This window comes from Vanessa tameamea, chromosome 6 (assembly GCF_037043105.1).
Source record: "Vanessa tameamea isolate UH-Manoa-2023 chromosome 6, ilVanTame1 primary haplotype, whole genome shotgun sequence".
Lineage (NCBI taxonomy): Eukaryota > Metazoa > Arthropoda > Insecta > Lepidoptera > Nymphalidae > Vanessa > Vanessa tameamea.
In genome coordinates, this window is record NC_087314.1 from 1,584,348 (window position 1) to 1,611,972 (window position 27,625).

At 33.8% G+C, this 27,625-nt stretch overlaps 1 protein-coding gene across 1 annotated transcript; it reads left to right on the forward strand.

Annotated features, from left to right (window-relative positions):
- Positions 1-5,719: 5,719 nt before the first annotated feature.
- On the forward strand, positions 5,720-27,291 carry LOC113393211 (uncharacterized). Its single transcript, XM_026629988.2, has 14 exons — positions 5,720-5,970; positions 15,318-15,410; positions 16,429-16,570; positions 20,740-20,880; positions 21,606-21,774; positions 22,001-22,115; positions 22,198-22,314; positions 22,894-23,089; positions 23,262-23,427; positions 23,624-23,741; positions 23,860-23,980; positions 24,339-24,512; positions 24,860-24,944; positions 25,026-27,291. The coding sequence occupies exons 2-14, from the start codon at positions 15,344-15,346 to the stop codon at positions 26,208-26,210; spliced, it is 2,796 nt and encodes a 931-aa protein (XP_026485773.2). The 5' UTR covers positions 5,720-5,970; positions 15,318-15,343; the 3' UTR covers positions 26,211-27,291.
- The last annotated feature ends 334 nt before the right edge of the window (positions 27,292-27,625 follow it).

Here is a 27,625-nt window from a genome sequence, read left to right on the forward strand (position 1 = left end):
AGATGTCGCTACAATTTGAAAGCGCGAAATTTAATGATAAAACTTATAAATTTTACATTTAATATGATTGCTACTATGATACTGTGTATTATAATGGTATTATTAGTCAAGTACAGATACATTTTAAAAATAATAAAAAATACTTTGAAATTAAAATGACCGATAACGCTCACCAAAGCTTTTTCTTTCTGAACAGATACTTTTCTCCAATATGGAAGAGACGTAGAATAGAGATGTAGATTTTTACTTAATTAGAGTTGAAATTTATAGTTTTTTAAAGCTTATTAAGATTTATCTTTTATTATTATTATTTTTTATATAATTGAAACTTAAATCTTGATGTTGTGTCTAAAATCTATGTCGATAAAATTATCCAATAGGTCAGTCTATAATATTGAAAATACTATTTAGGATGGAATGAGTTCCACAGTGACCATAGTTTTATAGAATCTGACAACCACAACCTATAAATATTACTATTATAATCACCGCCCGTCGTTATTCTCAACATCCGTTTATTGTATAATATTTATTTTGAAACCTTTCCTTGAACTTTCTAAAATTCTCTCAAGTTGACTCATGTATTTGAATACAAGAAAGAGTTATTTACAATGTCGTGAATATCAGGACGAACGTATGATATAACATGATAGATAATAAGTGGTTAGTGGCTAGTGTACCGGGTTTGTCCGAGGTAAATTCGAATCCAGTATAGGTTTAGTAAAAGAATACATCCTCATGCTTCAGAAAGCTCTTACAGTCATAGGTCATGGTGCGTGGTTTCTGTGTATGGTCGGATCCGATGGCTATCGCGCTATGAGAGAGAAGTAAATAGAGTACTAAATATTGCAGAAATGTGCCTTTTTTAAAAATCTTTTATAATTACTATGTTTTGGAAGTTACGTCTGTGAGGCTTTTTCTTTGACGATGGACAACACTTACAAGACACTATAAAATAGTAATTAATTCGCTTTTCAAATATATACTTTTTGGGTCATTTTCGAAGAGAAAAAATTTGATTCCTCCAAGATCACTTAATCACGTACCATGGCAGCTGATCTTTCAAAACCATTTTTGATATGTTTGTATTTTTAAACATACTTTTTATTTATTTCTTTAAGGGAGCGAGGAATAGCAAGCCAGGAATAGGTCACTTGATGAGTGATCACCTTCACCCATAGAAACCGGCACTTTATGTAATATAAACCGATTACGATGTACAAATGATGTACAAGATTAAATTAACTTTACTTGGTGGTAAGGGTTTGTGCAAGCCCGTCTGGGTAGGTACAACCCACTCATCAAATATTCTACCGCTAAACAACAGTACTTAGTATTGTTGTGTTCCGGTTTCAAAGGTAGGTGAGCCAGTGTAACTACAGGCACAAGGGACACAACATCTTAGTTGCCAAGGTTGGTGGCGCATTGGCGATGTAAGGAATGCAGCGCCATTGTCTATGGGAGGTGGTGACCACTTACCATCAGGTGGCCCATATGTACGTCCATGTATGTATGCCATGAAAAAAAAGAAACAATATCGAATGAGCCATATGTAAAATGTTATGGATCCTTGGGCCTGTAACGACTCTCGCACACTCGCCATTATAACCGGACATAAGCAATACAAGTTTTTGACTCTATACTGACTGTTTAATGACTGACACCAAAGCGGATCTGCACAAATCATTACCATTTGTAAAATTATTATTATATTTCAATATGGTTGGAGGAAAAACATTCTTCTGGCTTATGTTTGGAAAACAATGGAACAAAAGAAAATAACTGGTTTGTCGATTTACATGGATTTAAATTTCGAATAAACTGAAATATTTGAGACATATGAGTTAATGGTCGTTTTGTAAATATTGAGTAGACAATTGTTTTATACTTGAACAAACAATACGTAATTTATGAGTCACCGCCGCGCGCGGTACGCGTTAGCACCTCTCGTTAGCAGTTGCGGTGAAAGTGCTTGTGCAATGATGCATACAGCGACTGCAGCTGCAAACGGGAAACGTTTACAACACATTAACCACCGCCTTCTTTTTATCCGACTGCAACGCAGCCATGAGAGAGTATCCATTTTTTTATCCCATTTGATGTTACCATACGAAGCCAGTTCATGTTATAATTATACTGGTATCCGTTCGGCTTTGAGATGGGGGATTCAAGTGTTAGGTTCATCTTTCCACAACAGAAGTAACCTATGTGCTATTCAAGACTATAATCTATCACCATGTCAAATTTCATTCATATCCGTTCAGTCGTTTTGGCGTGAAAAAGTAAGAAACATCCATCCATCTAAACTTTCTTATTTATTATATTATACATGTAGATAATATGTTCAGATGGATAATATTATAGAGGCTATTTACCTCTATTTATAATAAAAAACTATGCATCTATAACCTTATCGAAGCAGCTACTTCTAGCTACTTACTAAGAGATGAAGTAATAAAAAATGTTAGTATAAATTAATAAAGACTAGTAACAGTTGTCTATGATCACTTCATGTTTTCTTCTATTAACTATTGTATTATTATCATTATATACTTAATTTCTTATTTAAATAGATACCAATACTACTATATTATACTAATTATTATTAAAAAGTCATTCGGCATAGATCTTTATTTTTTTTTATGCAATATAAAATTTCATAAAGTTAACCAGTTCCCAGTTTTCGGTTGTTCTTACCCACTAAAAGCACTGCGATAGCTGTCTTCGGCACGGATCGTTTAGACTGCAAGATCGTATGGATATAACGCATCCGCAGCTCTTCCCGTGCTTTGCTCCGTTCATGGGGCTCAGGGGGCGTCTCTTCAGCTGGTGAATGTGATTTCGCCGCCACCCTCGCCCTACCATGCTCCTTACTAGTGCTGTACTGTAGCGCAAGGTCACCGTCCGCTTCAAGGCTTCTGAAAAAGGACACGCAAGGCCCCCCGCCTCATTTGTCCACGGCACCAAAGATGACGCTGTATCTTTTATGTCCCGGACGTCGGGGCCGTAGGAAGGCCGAGGCGACACCTTCGTCGCTTCCTTTTGGGGTAGACGAGAAGCCACAGTCGACTGGGACTTCCTATTTCTCAACGATGTCCAACTATTAACCTAACCTAACCCACAGCGTGAGCCGTATTTCGAACGATTAAATTATCACTTCTGACGGGCGTCCCGATACGCACAAGTATTGTGTATTTGTGAGATTCCTATTCACTAAAACCACTGCGATGGCTGTCCTCGGCACGGATCGGATAGGCTGCGGGATCGTGTCGATATTAAGCATGCGCGGCACCTCCCGTGCAGTGTTCCGCTAGTTGCTCGGCGGAGCTATTTTCAGGGGACGAAGGTGATCTCGCCCCATCCACACTCCTCGCTTATGCGTACTGTAGCATGAGGACATCCTGACTGTCGTCCTCCTCAGGGACTGGGGCAGGTCTGAAATAGGAAACGTGAAGCTCCTACCTGACGCGTCCGCGGCCCCTTTTAAGCCCCGGACGTTGGGGCTGATCGGCATAGACCCTATGCCAACACAGCCGTTGTATATATAGAAAATGAGATTAAAACAGACAATTATACTAATTTTAAAATAATTGATATATTCCTAGCACTATTTAATCTAAAGACTTAAACTATGCTGAAATTGCTTACAAAAGAGTAATTCTAAATATTTATATTTGGATTATTTTATAACAATATATTGATGACGTTTTTAGCGAAATAAATAATAGCAGGTAGCAAGTATGTAGAGTTCAAGTTTTTTTTTCCAGATTCAAGAAAAAACTGCTAATCCGATTAATTTGGAACTTTAATTTTATTTCAGATGGTAAGTACAGAACGGTCTTTATTTACTCCTGCAAAGTAGAGGCGGGTGACTAGTTATTAATATATATATAACTTCTCTTCCGGTTAAGCGTAACTTTTGTGTTAGGAGTCCGAACGACGTTAGCCATATAGCACTTAATATCGCTGAACCAAGACTTCATTCAATCGAGATTACATAACACAAACTCTTAGATGTAAAGTTGATCTTCTCGGTCTGGAGACAACCATTCTCAACTTCGGCACCACAAATGAAACATTGCTTCAAAGAGCGGCTTAAATTAGGTGAGACACCTGAACAATTACTAGTTTTATGTGTTAGGTATGGATTGTAAAGCTAACAACTTAATAGGGAGCAAAATACTACAAAACTTAGAACATGGACGCATAGTTACCGCTTTATCTGTATTTTACAGAATGCACTTCCGAGAGTGTTCACGAGAGCTCAGTGAGCTTATTCCGCCAGAGAAGACCAGAAGTAGGCGCTTAGGACGAACTGCTTTACAATACACACAACCAAATTATAGAATTCGCTACCAAGACAAGAGCAGGTCTATAAATAATAAAAGCTAAAGTACATATAAATATTTATGTACAAAATAAACATTAAAGTTTTAAAATGAACCCTAAAATATAAAATGATGTAAATTATAGTAAAATAATAATTGATATTCTCTGATTACTGTTTTCGAGCGGAATGTAACAGTAGTAAGGAAGGAACTGCGGTATGGATATAAACGGTTTAGATAACCAGTTTGCGCAATACTATGCACGTAGAGGTCTATTAATAAGGTAACGTTTACACGATATTGCTACTAATAATTAATTATTTGCAAGGAAAAAAAAAAATTAATTTTCCGGATGGGCAAATGGGCCTTTATTAAGTCACCACCGCCAATAGAAATTCGGGGCTGTAAGAAATACTAAACATTTCTTCATCGCCACCAACTTCTGTAAATAAGATGTTACGTACTTTGTTCGTGTGTTTACACTGGCTCACTCGCCCTTCAAGTCGAAGATAACAATGATAAAGTATAGCAGGTCCGGTAGCATAACTGATGAGTGTATAGAATTGTTTTAACCCAGGGTGCAGGTGGTGCAAAAACCCGAGTGCAGCACGTTAATGGGCACCTCGCTGATAATGATCAAGTCTAAGTCAAGCGGCGCCACAAAATGTCTCTTAAAATATTTTTTGGGGGTTACGAGATCGCTAGAACTCTGCTCGTGCTTAACACGGGAGATGGGCACAAAGATCACCTTCCAACAAGATTAGAAATAATAAACTAGAAAGTGATATTTCATATGACGTAAACCTCAAACAAATGAATTAAGTATGCTTAATATTAAGTATTACAATTACCAGCAACTTATATAATGAAAAAGCAAACAAATAACAGTCGTTACACAACAATTTGGAGCTTATATTCATTTACAACGTTTCTCCGCTCTTACGTAATGTGTTTACGGCTAATGAAGACGGAACATAAAACAAAATTGCTACAAGCAGCGACATTATCAGTGTTAAAAGTAGCTGCTTATATTTTTTCAGAAAATACTATCTACGATCTAAATTGAACATCAATAAAAGAGAGTCATGAATATTTGTCTTTTTTGGTTTACTTTTTTAAAATAATGCAGGTTTCGGCTGTTAACGAAGGCGCAGGATGTACCTATATAGCAGAAAAATTAGCTACACTGTTTAAGTTTATTGTTCTAAGGCGTTCCATTTTTTTATCCTGAAGTGATATAAAATAAACAGTAGTTTACCGTATTTATTAAAAAAAAATAGTAAGAAGCATTATCCTTTGTTACTTTTTAATAAAACTATCCAAAAAGAGAGCACTGATGTAATCGGCAATGCGTTCGCGCCGAGTGAAGGCACTTTTCTCTTGAGTTTCTCCGCTGCGGTGCGCGCGCAGTCTGAGTCGCGACGTCGCTACGAATGTACGCTACGTAAGCCTTATACTAGAAGTCAACGCTCCAGCTATTCGAAAGCAAACCGAACGAAGCGGTGTTACACAGTGTTACGGTGGATTGCTGTTAACTGTGTTTGTGTTTTATTGTTTTGTGCCTGGATTGGTTACTTTGTGGTGTAAATAGACAGCGAAATTAATTTTTAGCTCCTGACAGACTTGTTCGTGTAACTATAAGGTTTGTTTTGATTAATTAGTATTCATTTAGTGCACACGTTAAACGTATAATTGCGTGTATTCACATCGATACTTACAATTTATCGATTTCTGTTATAATCGATACCGTCGATACTACTAAAATACAATGGTCCATAAGTTACAATGTTTAAGTTGACATAGGTAATGTAAAAACCTGTTTAAATGCACCATAACCACGGTAATGCAAGGACGTTACCTTTAGTCACTTATTATGATTATAACATAATTTCATCTTTCAGAAAATCTATTCTGAGAGGTGCCTGAATATCTAATATCAGTATTTATTTTCACATCGTCACTTTGTTCTGATAACTTTGTGCTTCATACTGCTCATGTTCCGTGACTTACAAAATTTAAAAGACTTATATAGAAAATAATATAATTCTTAAATCTGTGTTAATGAGATTAAAATGTATATGAGCTACACAAACAAACAATTAAATATGAATGTCGTGGATTGCATGGACATGTGATTAGTAGGAAAAATGCTAAGGTGAGGTAGTTATCTGTCATAAAAAAATATCTACAAAGAAAATATTATTAAGATACTTATGCGACAATAAAAGTTTCATATTTTATAGTTCAGTATAACAATAGTACAACAGTATAACACTTCAAAGGCAACATATGTCCTCAATTTCTTCTTTACTGTTTACTATTGTTAGGAACTATCCCACGACACAAATTTTCAGTAAAAAACCTTATTTAAGGCGCATTAGTTTATTCTCCTCGAATCACACTAATTATTTGTCTCGAGTCATTTTATAAGTCGTCCACTAGAGCACAAACTAGTTTTTTGTAAGCAAAAAAACCTTTACAAAATATTATCATTGCGATATGTACTCGTACGTACGTATTTAAGCCAATGTTTGAATTGCTCGGACAATTATGACAATTTATAATGTAGATCTTGATGAGTTCTATAATGAAATCGTGTTTTTTTTTACTTTATTATTATTATTATTGTGTTACTTAGAAAAATACCCTAAACGGTTGTTAGTAAATTCATTTATGTTTCAGTTTTTAATGCTTTATATGAAGATATGATTACGGATTGTCATAGCAAATATTCTAGATGACCGTCCTTGTGTTGCAAAGCACGTAACTGTATAGGTATATGTTGTCCCAAAATGTATTAAACTGAGTCGAACTATTCTAGAATTTTAGAGTCGAATCGACGAGTGCTGTTAAGACATAGAGACAGCAGTTCTCTTTTCAACACGACGACAAAATAATGTTAACATTGTAAGATAATAATAGAACAATAACAATACTTGAAACGTAACGGTAACGCTGTAAGTAAAGTTTTAACACAAAGAGTTACTTATTCGCATGCGCAACGTAGAACAATCGAGGCAATAGGCGATAGTGTTGAAACTGACGCGTGATATATTTATCAATCGAGTTGCGTTTACGAAAGTGTTCTGCAAACCTTCTACCGTGACCACTTACTGCGATTTAAGGGTAACTGTTAAATTATAATAAATTTAAATAGTTAATACCAGTATATAGGCTAAGGGAATTACGCTTTATATTTTAGGAGACCTTAAAAAGTGACTATTAATAATAATTATTCATTTGTTTAATAGATAGGTAGTTAATTTTTTAACATACTTCACCACAACAAGATTCAAGTATTTTAATTTTTCATAAATTATATCTAAATATCATTGGATTAGTACACTAACGTACATCAACAGATTTTTGGTGGCGCTTTGATATTACTGTCAGGGGATTTTCGTCAAACATTGCCTGTCATTCCTCGATCAACTCCTGCTGATGAAATAAATGCCTGTTTGAAGTCATCAGTTCTTTGGAGATATGTACAAAAATTGACACTAAACATTAATATGCGTCTTAACCTACAAAATGATCCAGCTGCCCATGAGTTTTCAAAACAATTGTTAGAAATTGGTGATGGCAAACTACAAATCGACAGGACCAATGGATTGATCGCTATACCGAACAATTTTTGTTCTATTGTGCAATCGATAGATGAATTGATTGAATGTGTTTTTCCGAATATTCTTCAGAATTATATAAATCATGATTGGTTGAGAGAACGCGCCATTTTATCACCAAAGAATATTATTTTCAAATTCAAGAGAAACTGCCAGGTGTATTCACGACATATAAATCAATTGACAGTGCTATGAATCAAGATGAGGCTTAACTTTCCAGTTAATTTTTTAAATTAATTGGAACCGGCTGGTATGCCACCGCACTGCTTAAATCTGAAAGTTGGTTCTTTAATTATATTATTGCGAAATATTAATCCACCAAAACTGTGTAATGACGCCAGATTGACAGTGAAAATTTGATCGAAGCTACGATCTTAACTGGTAAATCTAAAGGTGAAGTTTGTTTGATACTGCGTATTCCTATGATTCAAACTGATATGCCATTCGAGTTCAAACGATTACAATACCATGTTCGTTTATCATTTGCGATGTCCATCAACAAGGCCCAAAGGCAAACACTTCACGCTTGTGGTGTGAATTTGGAAGAATCATGTTTTTCACACGGCCAACTTTATGTTGCCTGTTCCAGAGTCGCTACCCCCAGCCGTTTGTTTATTCACACTCAAAATGGAAAAACCAAAAATATTGTTTATCCAAATGTTTTGAATTAATTTTTTAAATAGCTAGCAATTAAGTAAATATATTTATTTAAGAAATGAATCGATGTTCTAACTCATTTTTGTATTATATCACTTTATACGTAGCGAAGCATGCACCGGGCCGCTAGTTACAAATAAAATATTGTCATGTCGTTTTCCCTTAAAACAATTTTAGAATAAACACTTCAAGAATCATCGAAATCTGTTCCTTTTATTACTTCTGTTATGATAGTTTATTTCTTTACCGGTGCTGATATGGATTAAGACCCGCGCACTTTTTTTGCTTTGAATGATTACATTAGAAAAAAAAAGAGCGCGTTGAAATCTTTTATACGCAAATGAATCTAACAAAAGTATTACATAAAAACTAAATATACTAAGGTCTATTATACATACACACACACTAAAATTAGAATTATACAATTATTACAAAATGTAATGAATTTATATAAACATATATGTAAAGTTTCGATATATTACTATATGATAGACATTATATGATTTTAATTTTGTAATGATCATTACATACATTCGTTCATAAGTATTATGTGAAGTATAAAAGATAATAATAATGATAACTTTAATTAATTAAAATACAAACAAATTAAAAAAACACACTGTTTTTAACGATCATAAAATGAATAGAGCGTTTTTAATTTTGAGTATGTTCTTGATTTTTACTGATAACATTCGTATTATTTTAAGAAAAATAACAAAACCATTTTTTCGAAGTATTTATAGGGTAATATTTGGAATATTTCTTTATAAATTTAGTCCTTCAATTCAGTGTCCTGTACTGTTATGCCTAAAATAAATAAATTGCTCAATCTTAAGTAATCTGTAATAACAAATAAGTTACTTTTTATACGCCTTTACTTTTAGACTATTCTATATATAACCCTACCATCTAAATATCTACGACGATATTTAGGTGGTAGGATTTTGTGCAAGTCTGTCTGGGTAGGTATTACCCATTCATCACATATTTTAACGACAAGCAGCAATACAGTATTGTTGTGTTCCGGTTTGAAGGGTGAGTCAGCCTGTGTAACTTGTTAGTTCCCAAGGTTGGTGGCGCATTGGCGATGTAAAGACTGGTTAATATTTCCGAAAGGACCAATTTACATGGACGGTGATAACCACTTACTATCAGCCTATTTTACCGTCCGCCTATCTATAACATTAAAAAAAGCTTATGTACTATTATATGTATTATATAAAATTACATCACTAAAAAAATATGTGTGCAAGCAAAACCTGGAACTTTTGTACAAGTTCCTATAACTTTCGTAGAGCAGCAATTAAGAGGGCAATGAGAGGTCGTTGCGAGATGCGCCGCACTCAGCACTCAGTGAAAGTGCCACGCCTACATCGTGCATCGACACCGTGGCCAAATATTGTCTATTCGTGTGGAAATGGGAACAATTTTGACGAATTTTGATAACACAAAAAGATGCGTTACGAAATATAATCATTTAGGGGGTTCTATATATAGTCTATGTTTCTTTTCAAATATTACCAAATCACATCGTTTTTTAAATACTAGATTTTTTTTTTTATATATTTGTACCAAAAAACTAAAAGCAAACAGTATAAGGTTATATTGAGAAGATATACGTTACAAACGAATGTAGTGTCAGTATATTTCTCACACTAATTAAAACACTCAAGAAAGTTAGCACGCAATTTACATACCAAGTCGTCACGATTCACGACATGCTTTGCTACTAAACAATATACCTCCGCTCTCTCATTTAATTACCACTTACTACAAGCGGCTTTAACGAAAAATTATGATATTTGGTTGGAATTACAAAAATAAGCACAAAATTGCCTCGACCTTGAAGTTATAGTGCAAAAACTTTTTTATTATTCATTCCCGTCACATGGACTTCACTTGTGACAGGAGAGTTGCTATTTTTCGCCTAGAGAATTGGAAAAGATATTTATCGGAGAAATACAGTATATCTTAGTATTCTTAATGCAGATTTTTAACGATATAATTATTTAAGAAATCTATGTAAATAATTGTATTTAAATAACGAAAGAATATCGTCAGAATTAAAGTAAGCCACATTATTAAAATAATGTATTTTTAACCCAAATTTTTCATTCAAACTGATGTTATCTATGTTGAGGTTGCTGCTGTTACGTAAAATAAACATGATATGATCATTTCCGCTTTAATTTATGCGGAAGTACATGTAATGAGTATATATGGATAATACTTATTATATATGAAGTTATAAACTTTTTTTTTTGTTTGTATAATAGCTCCGATTATATGATTTTATATTTTTTTGCGTTTGTTGCCTTCGACTCGATAGTAAAAGTCACGAACTAGTTAATATAAAAATAAGGTTTTCAGTTAAATTTAATTCAGCGAATACAAACGAAACAATATTTAACATAATTGCAAATACTTGCCTAATATTATTTTTGTTCAAGTTTTGATTTTGTGTTTTGTTTTTTTATATTTTTGACACGTAATGTTATCAATAATGAATTATATATAAAGAAGTTAATAAGAAGTGTTAGGTATAAGCTTCGAAGGCTATAACGCAAAGGAATATCAAAAAAATATGATAGATATAGAATTTAAAATCATTTACTTTCATTATATACTATACACTTGGTATAAGCCCGTATCAGGGCTTTGTGTAAACCCTTGCATAGATACCCGTTTATCACATAGTCTACCGCCATACAGCAATTTTACATTTTTTTTTACATTAACAGCCTGTAAATTTTCCACTGCTGGGCTAAGGCCTCCTCTCCCTTGGAGCATATTCCACCACGCTGCTCCAATGCGGGTTGGTGGAATACACATGTGGCAGAATTTCATTGAAATTAGACACATGCAGGTTTCCTCATGATGCTTTCCTTCAACGCGGAGCACGACATGAATTATAAACACAAATTAAGCACATGAAAATTCCGTGGTGCTTGCCTGGGTTTGGGTTTTCAAACAGCAATATTTAGTACTATTGTGGTCCTGTGCTTAGGATGAGTGATTTCAGTCCAACGGCACAAGGGACATAACATCTTGCCCAAAGTTGGCGACGCTTTGATGATGTAAGGATTGGTAATATTTCCTACGGCGTCAGTGTCTATAGGTGTTGGTGTCCACCATTAAGTTGCCTATTTCCCCGTTTACATATTTCATTGAAAAATATATCGTGCATAGAACAAGACGTTTATTTAAAAAGCTTTTAAGTTACGTTACAAACATATTCATATCTATTAATTTATGCAACGATATTTGACATATAACGAAAAAACGGTTGCTCTATTTACAAGGAAGGCAAGGGAATTAGTTATAAAAAGATATGAAACTTTGCTTTTTTTCGAAAAAGACATACATATATGTAGATAAACTTAGAAAACAAAACTATAAACGAAATTGTTAGAGTTGTTTCCGAGATAGACGATATAAGTATAGGTATATACGAATATACAATAATTCTAAAGAACATCTAAACAACAATACTGTCTTAAAGACGTTTATGAAATACATCAATCAACATTGAGGAAAAAAGTAAAGAACCTAACTGTTTGTTTTAATTGGTGTATAAAATGGAAGTATCAATACAGTTTTTATGTCAAGGTGAAAAACACTCATAAATACAAATTGCCGACATTTTACGACATAAAAGTTGATGGTACAATATTAATACTATTTTATTAAAAATTCAAATTATCTTTCGGTATTTTAACCCATTTGATATGGACGTAGAAGTAAACAAAGTGGTTAAAAAAAATATTTATTAACAATTTTGTATTAACACGAAACAAAATAAATATTAACAAGAGAATGAATTTATACTTACGCGTTTATCTGGTACGATACAGTGTAGATAGAAAATAACGATAAAAACTACAAAATAAGTAACTATTAAATGTAATTAAAGTGCTAATTAATTAGTTAAATTATAATTAGTATCAATGTATTGGATAAAAAAGTAGCATTTTTTTTGTAAAAAATATAATAATTTCCTGTGATCAGTGTTTAGTTTATATACGAAATGTTTATGCGAATAAAACACAGTAACGTTACTGTACAACGTTAATGCTTCTAGCGCTATTCTTGATATCTATCGAGCCATGAAATGTAGCTGGTTTGTTTTTCTGCGGGTCACTAACTCCGACCGATAAAAACTTCATACATAACAATCATTACATTTAGAAACCGCAATAATCATTTAATAAATAGGCCATTATTAATTATTAATATCTGCAAAATAAATTTTAATTTTCGCGCTTCTAATACTTAAAATCACAAGTAATGTTTTAGTGTCATTATCTTTTTACTTTCAAGTAATACAGAAGGATAAATTACAGATACTAAAAATCGACTTTCAAGGGTGCAATGGTGGGGGTAACTCTGTATGAATTCGAGGAGAGCAGCTAGTTAAATCGCGTCTATAGCACTAACACTGTTTCTATTCAATTTTGATATGCATTTATATTTCATTAAATATATAATTATCATAAGACAGTACAAAAATTACAGTTTTGTTCATTTATTAATATTATTTAAATCCTAATCATAAGTGAGTTCATCTTCATAAACAAATGATACTACAAAGTAATAAAAATACAAAGCGATGTATATTTTATAGTAAGATAAAGGAGAAACCACAACTAGTTGTAAAGATTTTTAGAATCAATAACGCTATAACTATTATCGAATAAGTCATTGTTTGAGATTGTGATACACGCAGTCCAAAAGACGATCACACATATGTATTTGTTCTTACTGTAATTACAATAGTAGCAATTATCATTGTTGATCATTCTCCTCACATCTTCGTTTGGAGTGTGGCTATTCAGGTTACGGGGCGTGGGTAACTGGGCCTGAGGAATCTTTTGCCTCCCATGGTTATCGGAGGCTTCGTGGGTTTCTGTAAGCCTACTCTACCCGTGCGCTCGAGGCACTACCGGGTGATAACCAATTGTAAGGCACACACAACTTGATTATAAATATACCTTAGTGTTTTACTTCGCATTAAATAGATATTATATTGTATTTAAATATAGCAAAGCTATAAAAATCACTGAACCAATAATAATGATTTGTAATCATGACCGTATTGAATTGTGGTAATATGGCTGACCATATTGCCCTTTAAGAGATATACTTTGACCTTGCGTGATTTAGCGTACCACAATTATGCCGCGTGGCAACCGCACACCCCCTGTGATATTTGCAGAGAAAAGTGTCACAGGTCCGATTTGCACAACGTATTGTCGTGCACTGAGCGAAGAATTGCATCGAATTTTGTGTATATTGATTACGTAAAAAATATTTATAAACTATTAAAAAATATATTCTGCAAAAATAACTCGAAATTTATATTAGTATTGTGTTACTTATATTCCAATGTGAATAAAAAAATCTTGAGATGGAGAATTTATTACGTTTCCGAAATAAAAGCTAATAAAAATAACAAATTCAGATGCACTTTGCATATTTATTTATGTTACTTCTAACTATTTTTAATGAAGAACAAGAGGAAATGCTCTTTATAATGTAGGTTAACATTTTTTTAAATCCGATAACGGTTACCGTAATAAAGAATCAATGTGACCCAAATGAAGCTATTTGATGTATTTCGATGCCACGTATATTAAATTGCAATTTCTATTATAACGTAACAAGTTACGCTAAACTGGATACTCCGAGGGTATTACTTCTCAATAAAACTATACTCCCTTTAGTGTGTTTTTCTTCAAGTTAACTCTTTATCTATCTGCGTTACAATCTATTACCAATTAACTAATTTTATTACTGTCTGAACCAACAAGATACTTCCCAGAGTCTACAACAAAAATGTGATACGAAACTAATATTATAATGCCTTATCCGATGTATTTTGTAGTTAAGTTATTAGATATTTATTTGATATTTTATTAAGAAAACTGTAATAATAGAAACGAAAGTTGGTCGTGCTGTCGCTGTACTGTCGCTTGGCAAATTAAAAATTCTTAATTTATCAATAACAAAACAAATGTACTTGTCGCCCTCCATTTCTGTCACTTAGATATCCCGATTGCAAAAAATGTTATTATTATTTTTGCGGACAGGCTAGTGAGCCACATGTTAGACATTGGCGCCGTAAGAAATATTAACCATTCCTTACATCGGCAATGCGCCACCAAACTATGTTATGTCCCTTGTGCCTGTAGTTGCACTGGCTTACTCACCCTTCAAACCGGAACACCACAATGCGAAGTATTGCTGTTTGGCGGCAGGATACCTGATGAGTGGGCAGTACCTAAACAAGTTTGCACAAAGATGTTGTCACTATTTAAAATTCATTTAAAAATAATATCTGCATAATTTTTGGAAAAAATATAGATGATACAGATTTGTTATGTAATAATAAATTATATTAAAATTTAATGTTTTATCTTAATTTTTTTGTCTCAGATTATATAATTTAATCTAAAGAAATAAGCGCACCCGAAAGGACGGAATCGTGTTTAAAGCATATTAAAAACAAAAACAAAAATATAGTAAAAACAAACTTTTAAAAAAACTTAATAAACATTAAGTTTTATAAGTACCCAACAATAAGTACTTTACTTTACTACAATTAGTTTAAGTACAATTACAATAAGTACTTTACTTACTTGACAAATGATCCATTAAAAGATATCAGATAATAAGCACTCGGTTTGATTACATGACGATATTATTGCAGACGTCCGTGAATGCCGCGCCGCATGGATGGCGCCGCAACTATGGCGGTCGCTCGCCTTCTTCCTGGCAGCCACCACCCTCGCCGTAGCTAAATGTATGTATCACATACCTAATTATTTAATTTATCAAATATATTTTTATCACAATAAGTCTTTAGTCACTTTATCCTAATACCTTCCTATTCTATACTACTAATTAATTACTGTGTCAAATATTATATACATATAAAATTTTAAGCTAACATGCTTATTTTTATTACTATAAGTATTTTTTTATTTTTATTTGGTGGAGCCCGAATATACGAGACAGTCTCGTGAACAAGACATTCGTAGATAATGTCGAAATATTGAGCTCCACCAAATAAAAAAAATAAAAATCATGGTCAATATCCCGTTTCAAATACTTATATTAATACAGACATAAGATAAACGTATAGACAATTACTACTTTTTAGCTACACTACACATAGTCAGGTTATTTTATTTTTTACTTCAATCTGTTGTATTCAATTTTTTTATAAAACCGACAATTGGCATTATGTTAATTCACAATAGAATGAATAAGTTCACTTAGACAGAACTCGTTTCAAAGGAAGTAAAAACATAAGATTCCATTGAATAAACACCGTATGTAGCATGCAATTCTTAGGTTTCTCACCATACACGACATCGGGAACGGCACCGTTTCCATGGCTAATGTGAGATACTGCCCTACAGCGCCACATCAAGGCCGACAAAAACCAGCCAGCCATTCACCCGGAGACGGCGAACAATTTAGGTCACCGGCTGCTTTGTGTCCTTTACGTTCTTTACATTTTAATCGAAACCTCCTGTGTTGTCGATTTTGTTTCATAAATAACATAAACTATTTTATTATTTTTTATATTTTGTCAATGAATTAAAACTAAACATTTATAAGACCTACTTAGATTTGTTTTCTGTAATTAATTCTGTCCATAAACATATTAATCATGCATTGGAATTTAATAAATAATGTAAATAAATTATCTTTACCTATAAATATCGACTAAAAAAATCTATATCATTTTCCTCTGTTGCCTAAACTAATCACATTTAAAAAAAAAGTTTACTTTATTTCAAATTATTAAACAGATGCAGAACTAGAATCATGGAAAGGAGGTGGAAGACCGGTAACATCAGCGCAGGAGGCTGAAGACGAACGTCACGATGCAGAATTGCTTGCAGCTGTTCGAGCCTCCGTGAAACAATGGGAAATCAAGAAATCACGCACAAGGTCCGTATCATGAAATGTGACTACATTATTAAACTAGCTAATTATATCTTTGGCTGTTGTTAATGATCAAATTATGCAAAATATTCTTCCGACAGATTTTGACGATATCTCATAGCGAAACTATATAATTAAAACAGTTTTCTTGGGATTGGCACCGACGCGACGTCAGTTTATTTGTTTCTGCTTTTTTTTTGCATAGCATATTTAACATTTTTAATGTAATCGTGGAATACCAACATATAGACCAACATACATATAGTCTATTCTAACCACAACAGGACAGATGACAAATTATCGAATTTTTGATACATTTAACATCAAATTGTCGCGATATCATTGGTCGAGCTTAGTTAGCGTAAATAATCTATGATACTCATATATCATATAAATATAAATAGTTAAGTGGAATAGTGATATATTATAAGTCATATTAATCAAGAACTAACATTAGAGCACAATATATGTAGCTGTGCTATTAACAAATCGCACACAATTCTAAAATTTGTTACCCTTTATTCCTTCTATGATTGGAATAGGCTATACTTTAGCTGCTTTATCCGAAATATTTTAATAAATTATTAATTGTATAATAGCAATTCAATTTATTACTTGAATCTTATCTCTTTGGTGCAGAAGAGAGAAAACATTAAACGACATTACAATTTGCAGAAAAAATTGTAATGTAAAACATTTATTTCTTACATTACGTCGAAAATTACAAATATAAAAAATTATAAAAACATTCTTCTTTACATTACGTCGAAAAAATAGCATATTTGAGCCATTTTTTTTAAACTTTGGTTCTTTTTCGACAACTCTAATCGAATGTTATACGAAAATTCCTATTACATACGTTTTTGTTGCTTTTTTTTTACCTTCTTAAAATTTGGTCTCATGGAAATATAACCTGCCGTTGATCGTTGTCGAAATATCGAACGAGGAAGTAAAATATAAAAATTTAAATATATCGAAAAAAATTTACTATCAAGCCAGTAGAGCAAGGTTATATATTTTTTTTTTAATATTTTTTAAGCCCTGTATGGAAATCTCGAATTATTATACATACATATTATATTAATATTCTTGAATTATGTAATATACCTTATGTGTTTTTTAACATAAGATTTATAGGCAAACTTAAATTTAATTAACCAATAATATTTTGTTGGTTTAGTTAACATAACATATAACACAAAATATATAACATATAAAATCATTCAAAGCTTATATCTATCGTGAGACTATGGGCCGTCAGGTGAAAGTAGCATGCATGATAAACCGCTTCTCATTTCGTACTTTTTGCGTAACTATGTCCGGCTAAAACAAACAAATGAAACTTTCCTTAAAGATCAAAAGAAATCATGAATAAGTATATGTATTGAGAGTCACTTTAAAGATCTGTAGAGGAAGCTCGAAACTCACGCAGAACACGAACGTAAAATATAAGTATGTGATATGCGACATTGACAATAATAATTATGTTCTTTACTAGCCACCCGCCCCGGCTTCGCACGTTTGTAATGCTGATACAAAATATACTACAGAATGTCTTTATAATAATATACAACTTTCACAGCTTTTTTGTCATTAGACGATAAAAACCGCTGTCCCTGCATTTTGAATCTGTAATATATTCGAAAATATTCATTTAAATTACGCACTGTAAAGGGCCATATCGATCTATAGTAAATGCATAATGTATTTAACGTACTTAATTGGATAAAGATTAATTTTGTATTGCTTAAAATCAATTCGTAAATAAGCCATTATTTATCGTAAAGTAAAGTAATGGATAAAAATGGTTATTGTGGGTTATCTCTAAGTGTTAGACAAAGGTATACCTACCACCACAGACTTATTTGTAGACCTTTTTAAGGTGTACAATACTGTAGTACATTATTTCGATCGATCTCGTAGTGGTCAGACAGCGTTTGCAATGTTAGCGCAAAAAATGTGATGAGAAACCTATGAAATTGCGTGTATTATATATCTTAATCTTCCTCTTGAATCACTCTATCTATTGAAAAAAACGGCAACAAAATCCATTGCGTCATTTTAAAGATCTAAGCATACACAGGGATAGACAGTCGGAAAGCGACTTTGTTTTATACTATGCAGTGATAGAATACACGTATTAAAACGGCGTATCACCGTAAGTCGGTTGTCAACATTTCACGAGTGAGATACGAAATAAATTCTTAGAGAATCGCACTGCGGCCCAAATTCTTTTATCATACGCTTGACCTTATCTTATTGATTTGGAGTCGTCAAAGTGTAAAAGCTGCACGTAATGGATGTGGTGACTTCTAAGACCACCTGCCAAGTTCTTCTATGATAGCTTAACGAGTTGGGTCTTATGACACTTGCGGCTTCGAGACGGGGCGGCTCTATTCAACTCTGCCTTTCTGTTTTTTACCACAATAGTAATAATAGCCAAGCAGTAGATTTATTAAATAATAAATTAGCAAAAAAGCTATTAATACCACAGTATTTTTTTTTTTCAAGTGACAGCGATATTGATTCGATTTAACATCAATATATACGTTTAATTTAAATGGAATACTTTCCGAAAGTTAACAACAGAACTAATGGTATTAACAATACTTTCACCGCTGGTTCAACACTGCGCACATTCTATTTTCTGAATCTGGTAAAAGGTAATGAAGTGATATAAGATATCATATTGATATATTGATGAATTTCATACATATGTTCGAGTACAAATAATTTTAATATAAAATATATAAGCAGTTATTTTGAAAAAGGAAACTTTGTAACATTGGTTCCAAAGTTTCGTTTTTGTTTGTTTCTCCGTTATGTTATAACTACTTACTACTACTACTTCTGATTGATATATAACATTTCATTTCCATAGGCGATTGATATTATTTTACTTTCTCAGGTCCGACTGGTTACATAAGGTTACAAGCAACATATTGACGTTAATATGATGCATTTTTTTAAAATATCTATACTAATACTATAAATGCGAAAGTAGGTCTGTTTGTTTGTCTTCAGGATCGAACCTGCGACATTTTACATCGCTAGACGGCCTGCAAAAGAATGCCCTATTGACGCTTATACACAACATTATAAACACAACAACGACTAAACATTAGGTATATACAAATGAACAAAAACATATTATCTAATTCAATTATAATTTAGGTATCATTTATTCTTTCCGTATACTTTTTTCCATAATTATTGCGACACCTCCTTCACAAGTATATTTTTTTTAAATGAGTTAGTTTAATATTCATGATGTGTAGGCCAAGGCAGAAGTCAAATTTAATTTCTAGGCAAGGCTATTGAATAATAGATTTCGGAAATACAAAAATATTAAAGCCTTGTGCTATTAACCTTTTTTGTTAAAATAATGATAGATAACAATAATAAAAAAATCGTAATATTATATATTGAATACAACGTCAATGCGCCGCCAACCATGGTAAATATGGTAAACAAAATTCTGACACGAATTTCCGTCGTGCTCGCAATTATTATAAGTTCTCAAACCTTGTAATCCGATCCGAAAAAACCTATATAGCGGTAGCTATATAGCTAAAGAATTGGTCTGTCCAGGCTACATTGGACAAATTCCTAAGACCAGTTTTTAGAATAATGAGCAATAATAGTACGTTGCAAATAATGCTGTCGTATTTATTCACCTTCACACAAAAAATAACTAAGAACGTTGATTAATTATTTTGATAGATACAAAACATATCGAGTGTACCTACCTGTTCAATAAGAGTTAGCAGGTCTTACAATTGACTAACTATACTCAACATTAACACCCCCTACTTTTCCCATCATCTTTAGACAACTCTTTAGTGTTGACGGAAAACAAAAAATGATTTCAACAAACTTAAAAAATATAATTGGAACTAACTGACTGGACGTAAATGAATCGACTTATCAATACATATGCTTATATAGAAGCGAAATACCACTCACTGAATAATCACGAAATCTCAGAAACAATAACACCTACAAATTTGGAATTTGGTAGATAGATTCCTTGTAGGGTGTAGACTCTCCATCCCTAAGGGGGTAAAACGGAGGTTGGTAGTTTGTGTTTTATAAATTTCGTAAGGGTAAAGCCGCAGGTTCAGCTAGTACATATGTAAATTTTCATATTAATTATTTATTTATAATTTTCAAAGGACGAAGAGATCGCAAGGAAGCGTGTGCTACGGTGAGTTCGGCTGCTTTGAAGATACGGGTCCATTTGCGTATTTAGAGACGCTACCAAGTCCGCCCTTGGAGGTTGGAACACATTTTCTCCTCTACTCAACAACCAGCAGGTATTTTATCTCCAAAGTTACAATATTAATAAAGTTTTATTTCAAATATTTATATTCAGTAATACATATTATAATTTTGAACAATATTTCTGATTATTTTAAAAAGGATATGGTCGCATTTCGTGTATAATGAAGTCGTTTAGACCAATCTGTTTAGAAAAACTGTTCTACATTATCAAATTGCTGACACAATTAGATAATCCGTTCTCGACTTCTCAAGGTGATCACATTTCACGTGCATTACTGAATCGTATGTCTGTGATACATAATACATCTTAGCTTTGAAATAATATTGAGAAGAATGAAAAATACTTATTATGTGCACATATCAATTGCTTAAAATATTTTTACTATAATCATAATATTTATTTATGTCAACTTTATTAACCACTTCAAAAGAACACGACGAAAATCGTATAGACATTATAAAAATAAAAGTAAATATATTTGAATAGAGAACTACAAACAAATGCAATCACCTTACTCATCCTTCAAGCACTAAATACATACTTAATTAACGCATACATTTTTGAGTTCTATGGAACAAGAACATATAATAAAAGATTACTCAACCATTATTTGTTTAGGAAAGTTTGCATAACAATAATTATCGTAAATATATAAATATATTTTGATTTTTTCTAATAATCTATTATGAAATAAGTATAAATTATCCCAAAAATCCAAGAAATATGAAATAATATCCTTCGTGACCTAATTTCCAGGGGTGATCAGCCACTGATAGCAGTTCCAGCGAGTAATATGTCGGCTGCGTGGAGTTGGGCAGCGCGTGCTTTCAACACGGCGCGCCCCACGCGTGTCATCGTTCACGGGTTTGGCTCCAACTGCGACAACGTATGGGTGTACGAGATGCGCTCCGCTCTAATGGCAGTAGTATGTGAAACAAGTATTCCATCATTAATATGCGACGCTTGATTTTTGGAGTTGGATAGAAAGCTTTGTGTTGCCACGAAGATCAATAGAAATACCATTTAGATGTTATTTTGTATACCCTAGTTAATAGCGTCGCACGAATTTAAAATCAATAAAAACTGTTATAACTATATTAAATACGCATATACTCTATACGTAAAGTTTTTTACGTAACTATTGTTTATAGGAAGAGTGCAATGTAATTTGCGTTGACTGGGAAGGTGGGGCTACAATGCCGAATTATCTTCGAGCCGCGGCTAATACGAGACTTGTTGGAAAACAGTTGGCAATGCTCTTGCAAGGTAAAAATTATAACGTTACCACGGGTTTTTATTTAGTTTTACATATTTTTTTAATATATTCTATAATTGAAATGTTCATCAGGCTTAGCTCAACACATCGACCTGCGGTTCGAGGACGTTCATCTGATAGGATTTAGTTTGGGCGCTCATGTCGCTGGTTTTGCTGGATCGGAATTAAAAAACATCAGTCGTATCACGGGTAAGTAGAACAACAAAAAATATTTGTTATATATGAATTATACATGTATGCTATAAAGCAAAATAAATCACGAAACAAGGATAGACCCCACAGTCTGTATGTATCGCAATATTCTGTTTTAGTATGTATTATATATCGACGTAGTACCTACATTAAAATATATATATATATATTAGAGACTAAGTGTAGATTGTCATACATTACATTTTCTATATTTCTGTATAATTTATATACATATGGAGTTTAGAGTTACAAACTTGCCGAAGGGGCTCGGAATCGACTAATAATACAAAACACATACAAATCGGTACATTAAAACTGGCATGCCGTCACATCCCAACCCACGTCGCGCACTCTGTTAAAAGGCATTAAGGACATCCGCAATTATGACCCGTGATGCTATGAGGCCGTGAAACCAAACAGCTAAAATATTAAACATTACTAATAAACATCTTTTCTTTTTATTTTTTATTTGTTCTATAAGTTTCAAACAAGCTACCCAAGCAAGGAGATAACTTTTTTTATTTATATCCAGGTTTTGTTTTGACCTTTTCTTATTGTAATGACTTCATATTACAGGCTTAGATCCTGCCGGGCCGCTATTCGAATTCCAAGACTCTAGAACTCGATTAGACAAATCAGACGCTAAGTTTGTGGACGTAATCCACTCTAATGGAGAGACGTTGATTCTGGGTGGCCTGGGCGCCGCGCAGCCGCTGGGACACGTCGATTTCTACCCCAATGGTGGCCGCGTACAACATGGCTGCTCCAATTTGTAATACCTACGTTATATGCTTTTAAGTTTTTTGTATCATATGAATATTTTCATAAAACTCTAATCTTTGGGCGAAATTATGATTTCGTGATGTTGAAGTAATTAGTTAATCAATTTAATTTTAAATGTATTTTTGTTAAGGTACACATTAATTAAACCAAATACTTTCCAGGTTTGTAGGTGCAGTATCCGACCTGGTGCTGCCTTGGGCAAGTGCATCAATCGAAGGCCGGTCGCTGTGCAACCATCGCCGAGCTTATAAGTTCTTTACTGACTCAGTTTCTCCTAAATGCCATTTTCCTGCTTTTCCTTGTTCGGATTATGATTCATTCTTGGAGGTAATTTTTAATGTTATTCTATTGTTTTATAGAACACCAGTTTAAATTACAGTTTAAATTTTCTAATAGTCGTTGAATGTTAATTCATATGAGACTCTTTAAATATGCGATCTGCAATATATTTTATCTAGTTATTGGATTGTACCCAATGAGGAATGTATATTAACTCGAAAAATCTTATGCCAATTTATTCCAGGGTCGTTGTTTTCCCTGCGACGGAGACCATCGGTGTGGTAACATGGGCTATTACGCAGACCGCTCTCTTGGACGAGGACAGCTTTACCTCCTCACTAGGGAAGAAGAACCTTTTTGTGGTAAGAAAGCCACGATAACCAACTAACATCAACCATACTAATATTCTTATAAGTGCACTCGTACTTAAATAGCTTAAAGTTTTTAACTAAATTTTTGACAATTCCTTTATTTTTACAGCCCACCAGTATCACGTAGCCCTGTGGGCGTCGAGCGAGACAGGCGATAAGCCGAATTATGGACGAATTACACTCACTCTACATGGTGATTCGGGCCTGAATGAATCGTTTCCTATGACAAAGTAAGTTTACCATATCAAACGGAAACAAGCATTACATAAATAATAATAATACAACACAAATATGTTCATATAGACTTCCAATATGGCTGCTAAAACAACCTCCTGTATGTTAGTTAAGACAAATATAACATCAATGCGTGCCAAAGAAGTAGACCAGAAAAAAATATTGTGTTGATATACTCTAGTCCGCTTTCGGCCGCGCCGGTCAGTCTTAACGGAGAGCAGCGAACTGCGCCGGAGATAACACATTACTCCTAGTCCGATGGGACGGCAATAGGACATGAGCAGAATGAAGTCACGGCAGCCCCAACGCAGCAATGTCCGCCAACCCTTACACGTGTGTGTGTGTGTGTGCCAGGCGGTCGGAGCGCGCGCCGAGCGTGCGGTTCGGGCGCGTGCTGGTGCCGCACCCCGCGCTGGGCGTGCCGCTGCGCGCGTCGCTGCAGTACGCCGCCTACAACGGCTGGCTCAGCGCGGGCGCGCGCGCCATGCTGCTGCACAAGCTCCTCATCACCGACAGCTTCGGAAAGACGTCAGTAGTCGAACTTCTGTTTAATTTTTTTTATAGTTTAACGTTATATTTAATATACCACTATTATATAGCCACAAATGATCTATTGTTTTTATTGCCGTTATAGAATACGTCGATTATTCCAAGAAATATTATTCTGTATTTCGTGCACGTAGCAAATATCTGTTTCCAAAAATGAATTCATTCATTCATCAATTCATCAAGAAAGTTACACTATTTTTTTCGTAATTAAAAAGGTCCGTTAACTTGCATACTTTTTCTTTTATTGAATATGAAATATTTTAATGCATATTTTTGAATATGCTAAATGTGTTGAGACATAAAGCGTTGCCTTATATTTTTTACAGATCATCATTTTGTAAAGAATTACGGCTCGCATCGGATGAGTCGGTCCAGTTACCGCTACATCCGGGTGATTGCAAAATTCAAGAGGTTTGTTTTTACTGTTTAAAAAGCTTATTTTTAGATATACTTTGGTTTCATTTCATTAAAATAAAATATTTTATATTTTAGACTGATGAACCACTGAATGAAACAATCGGTGAAATAGAGAACGCTGTAGAATACGTAACGAATACACCCTTAGAAGATCCACATGACAATGAACTTCCCGAAGAAAATCCGGATAGGCCATTTGTGCTGGTGGACTCCTACGAATGGGAGGATACAGCGGACACTGGCCGCGCGTTTGGTATGACAAATACAAAAACCGCACCGAGTGGACTTGTAGAGATAGCTGAACCAGTGCTACGGCCTCGACTTCGCAAAATGCCTAGACAAAGAGTAGATTCGCCCGACAACATTCATGAGATATCAGAGCCCATTCTTCGTGCTACTCAACCACCCCGTAGCACGACACAGCCCCCATCTCGCAAGCCTAAAAACTATGATGTCTCAACAACAACAGGTGACGTTTCTTCAGACGAGCGAGCTGAAAAAGAAACAACTAGTTTTGCTGTACAATATCTGCCAGCGCGACTCGCGTCCTTCATCTCTAGAGCTGAACGCTACGCTCGAGATACACTTTTACCACTAGTTTCAGCGTACGCTCCTCGATTACCATTATTCGGATCACGTGAAGTTCCAAAGACAACCGCAAGATTTATTCCTACCGAAGAAGTGAACGTAACTAACTCCGTGCCCATTCCGATGCCTACATTAGAAATGAAGATAGAGTCTCTGCGGACAATGGGTCCTCCGGGAGAAAAACGCGAGTTCGAAACTCCAGAAGATCCCGATGTACCGGTAGTTATTTCTACTACGACTACATCAACTACTACTACCACTCCTACACCAACAACAACGACGACTGAAGCGATGCGTGCTGCTCCAGTAGAAATGTTGCAAGTGGTTGAAGGGCCAGCTGCTTCCACGAGTACAGCTCTCCCTCCCATCGCTTTGCGCAGCAAGGGCGAAAAGATTTTAATAGTATATCCAAGTAACGCCAGGGACGAAAGAAAAATTAAGTCGCATTCGTTCCCCGAAGAGATGCAATTTGAGGCACTGTACAGGCACACGGCGGAACCGCAGGCGGTTCGAGTAGACTTGCCTACATTCACACCGCCAGTGTCGACCGAAAATCCACTACCAGCAACTTCCACAACTCCGAGTGCAAAACCATCTGATAGTCATTACATTCCAGTTCCATATTCTAATTCTAATAAACATGATCAAGATATAAAATCTAAACTCAGATAAATAGATATCTGAGTTGATAAATTAATACTACGCAATGTAAATAAACATCTTAGTGTACGCGTATTGTCCATTCGAATTAAAGGTGCAGAAAAGGTAAATGACTAAACAACTTATTACTTCGATTTTACGTTATTATTAATTAATGTTTTTTTTTTAAATAATAGGTAAACAAAATAGCACGGACAGTAATGTCTTGTTTAAATTTTGTTCTTAAGAAAACGAATTTTAATGTTCGTAAGCTGATTGTTTTTTTACCAATTCCTTGATCATTCCGCAATAATGTTCTAAGGACATAGATGCTCAGCGAGCAGACAGGTTACATATTATATTAATTGACGTATTGGTTTGTAGTGTAAATCTATTCACTCACTCCGCCCTCCACGTAAAATTATTTTCGGGACGCATTAAATGAGTGATGTTCGTGGTTATAAGACATCTTAGTGTGCGTGTCGACTAAGAACAAAGACAACAAAAAATACAAATTAGATTATATTTGTTAAGTTTATTTTATTAAACCACCGATAATTTCACGTAGAGGGGCGCGTCAGCCTGAATATATATACAGATATGATATGCCAAGTTATCAAAGGCGATAAAAATTGCTTCGACTAAAATCGAATGCATTTGTTTTCTTCTCATACCATAGAGTATGTATATGTAAAATCGAAAATGAATGCCTCGATATAGGTGCAGATGGCGTCTTATCGATTTTTCTATATCTGGATTTGTTCACACGATACATATGCGATCTAAATAACTACAAGGATATTTTTGCAAATATTAGCAGTAATCTAATGGATAGTGTTGAAAAGTACTTTTTAATCGTAATATTGGAATGGACAATAGGAGAATAGATATAATATTATTTAAAAAGAATGTAAATCATTTACATTCATATACTTACTTTATTTGATATAAATGAAATAACAAAACCGTGTAATGTTTGAACCAGCTTTATGTCGTATTTGAATAAATTATAAATGTTGTGTACATACATATTATAAATAGTGTTAAGTTTGAATAAGAACAAATATATTTTTTAATAAAAAGTTATTTATTAAACATATTATGTTTTAAAACACTTCATTCTCCTGGAATCGTTTTGCAATTGTGTAACATTAAGTAAACTAAACATCTTATTCTACTTTAAACTAAAAACTGGGAAAATTAAAGCAAACTGCAGCTTCGTGCTCACATTTTTCGAAGGGAACGAAGTAATATAAATGTTTAACAAATTGAATTGTCATCTTTAAAAAACTCAATACTAAGTTGTAGAAAAATAAGATGGTTATAATAAATTTACAGCCAGAGATTCATTAAAGCTGTGTAGGCTAGTTTACTGAACAGTAATGATTTTTGTACATTTCAAATATTAATTTCTTAATCGCTTGCACATTTAAAACTATTAAGGCTAT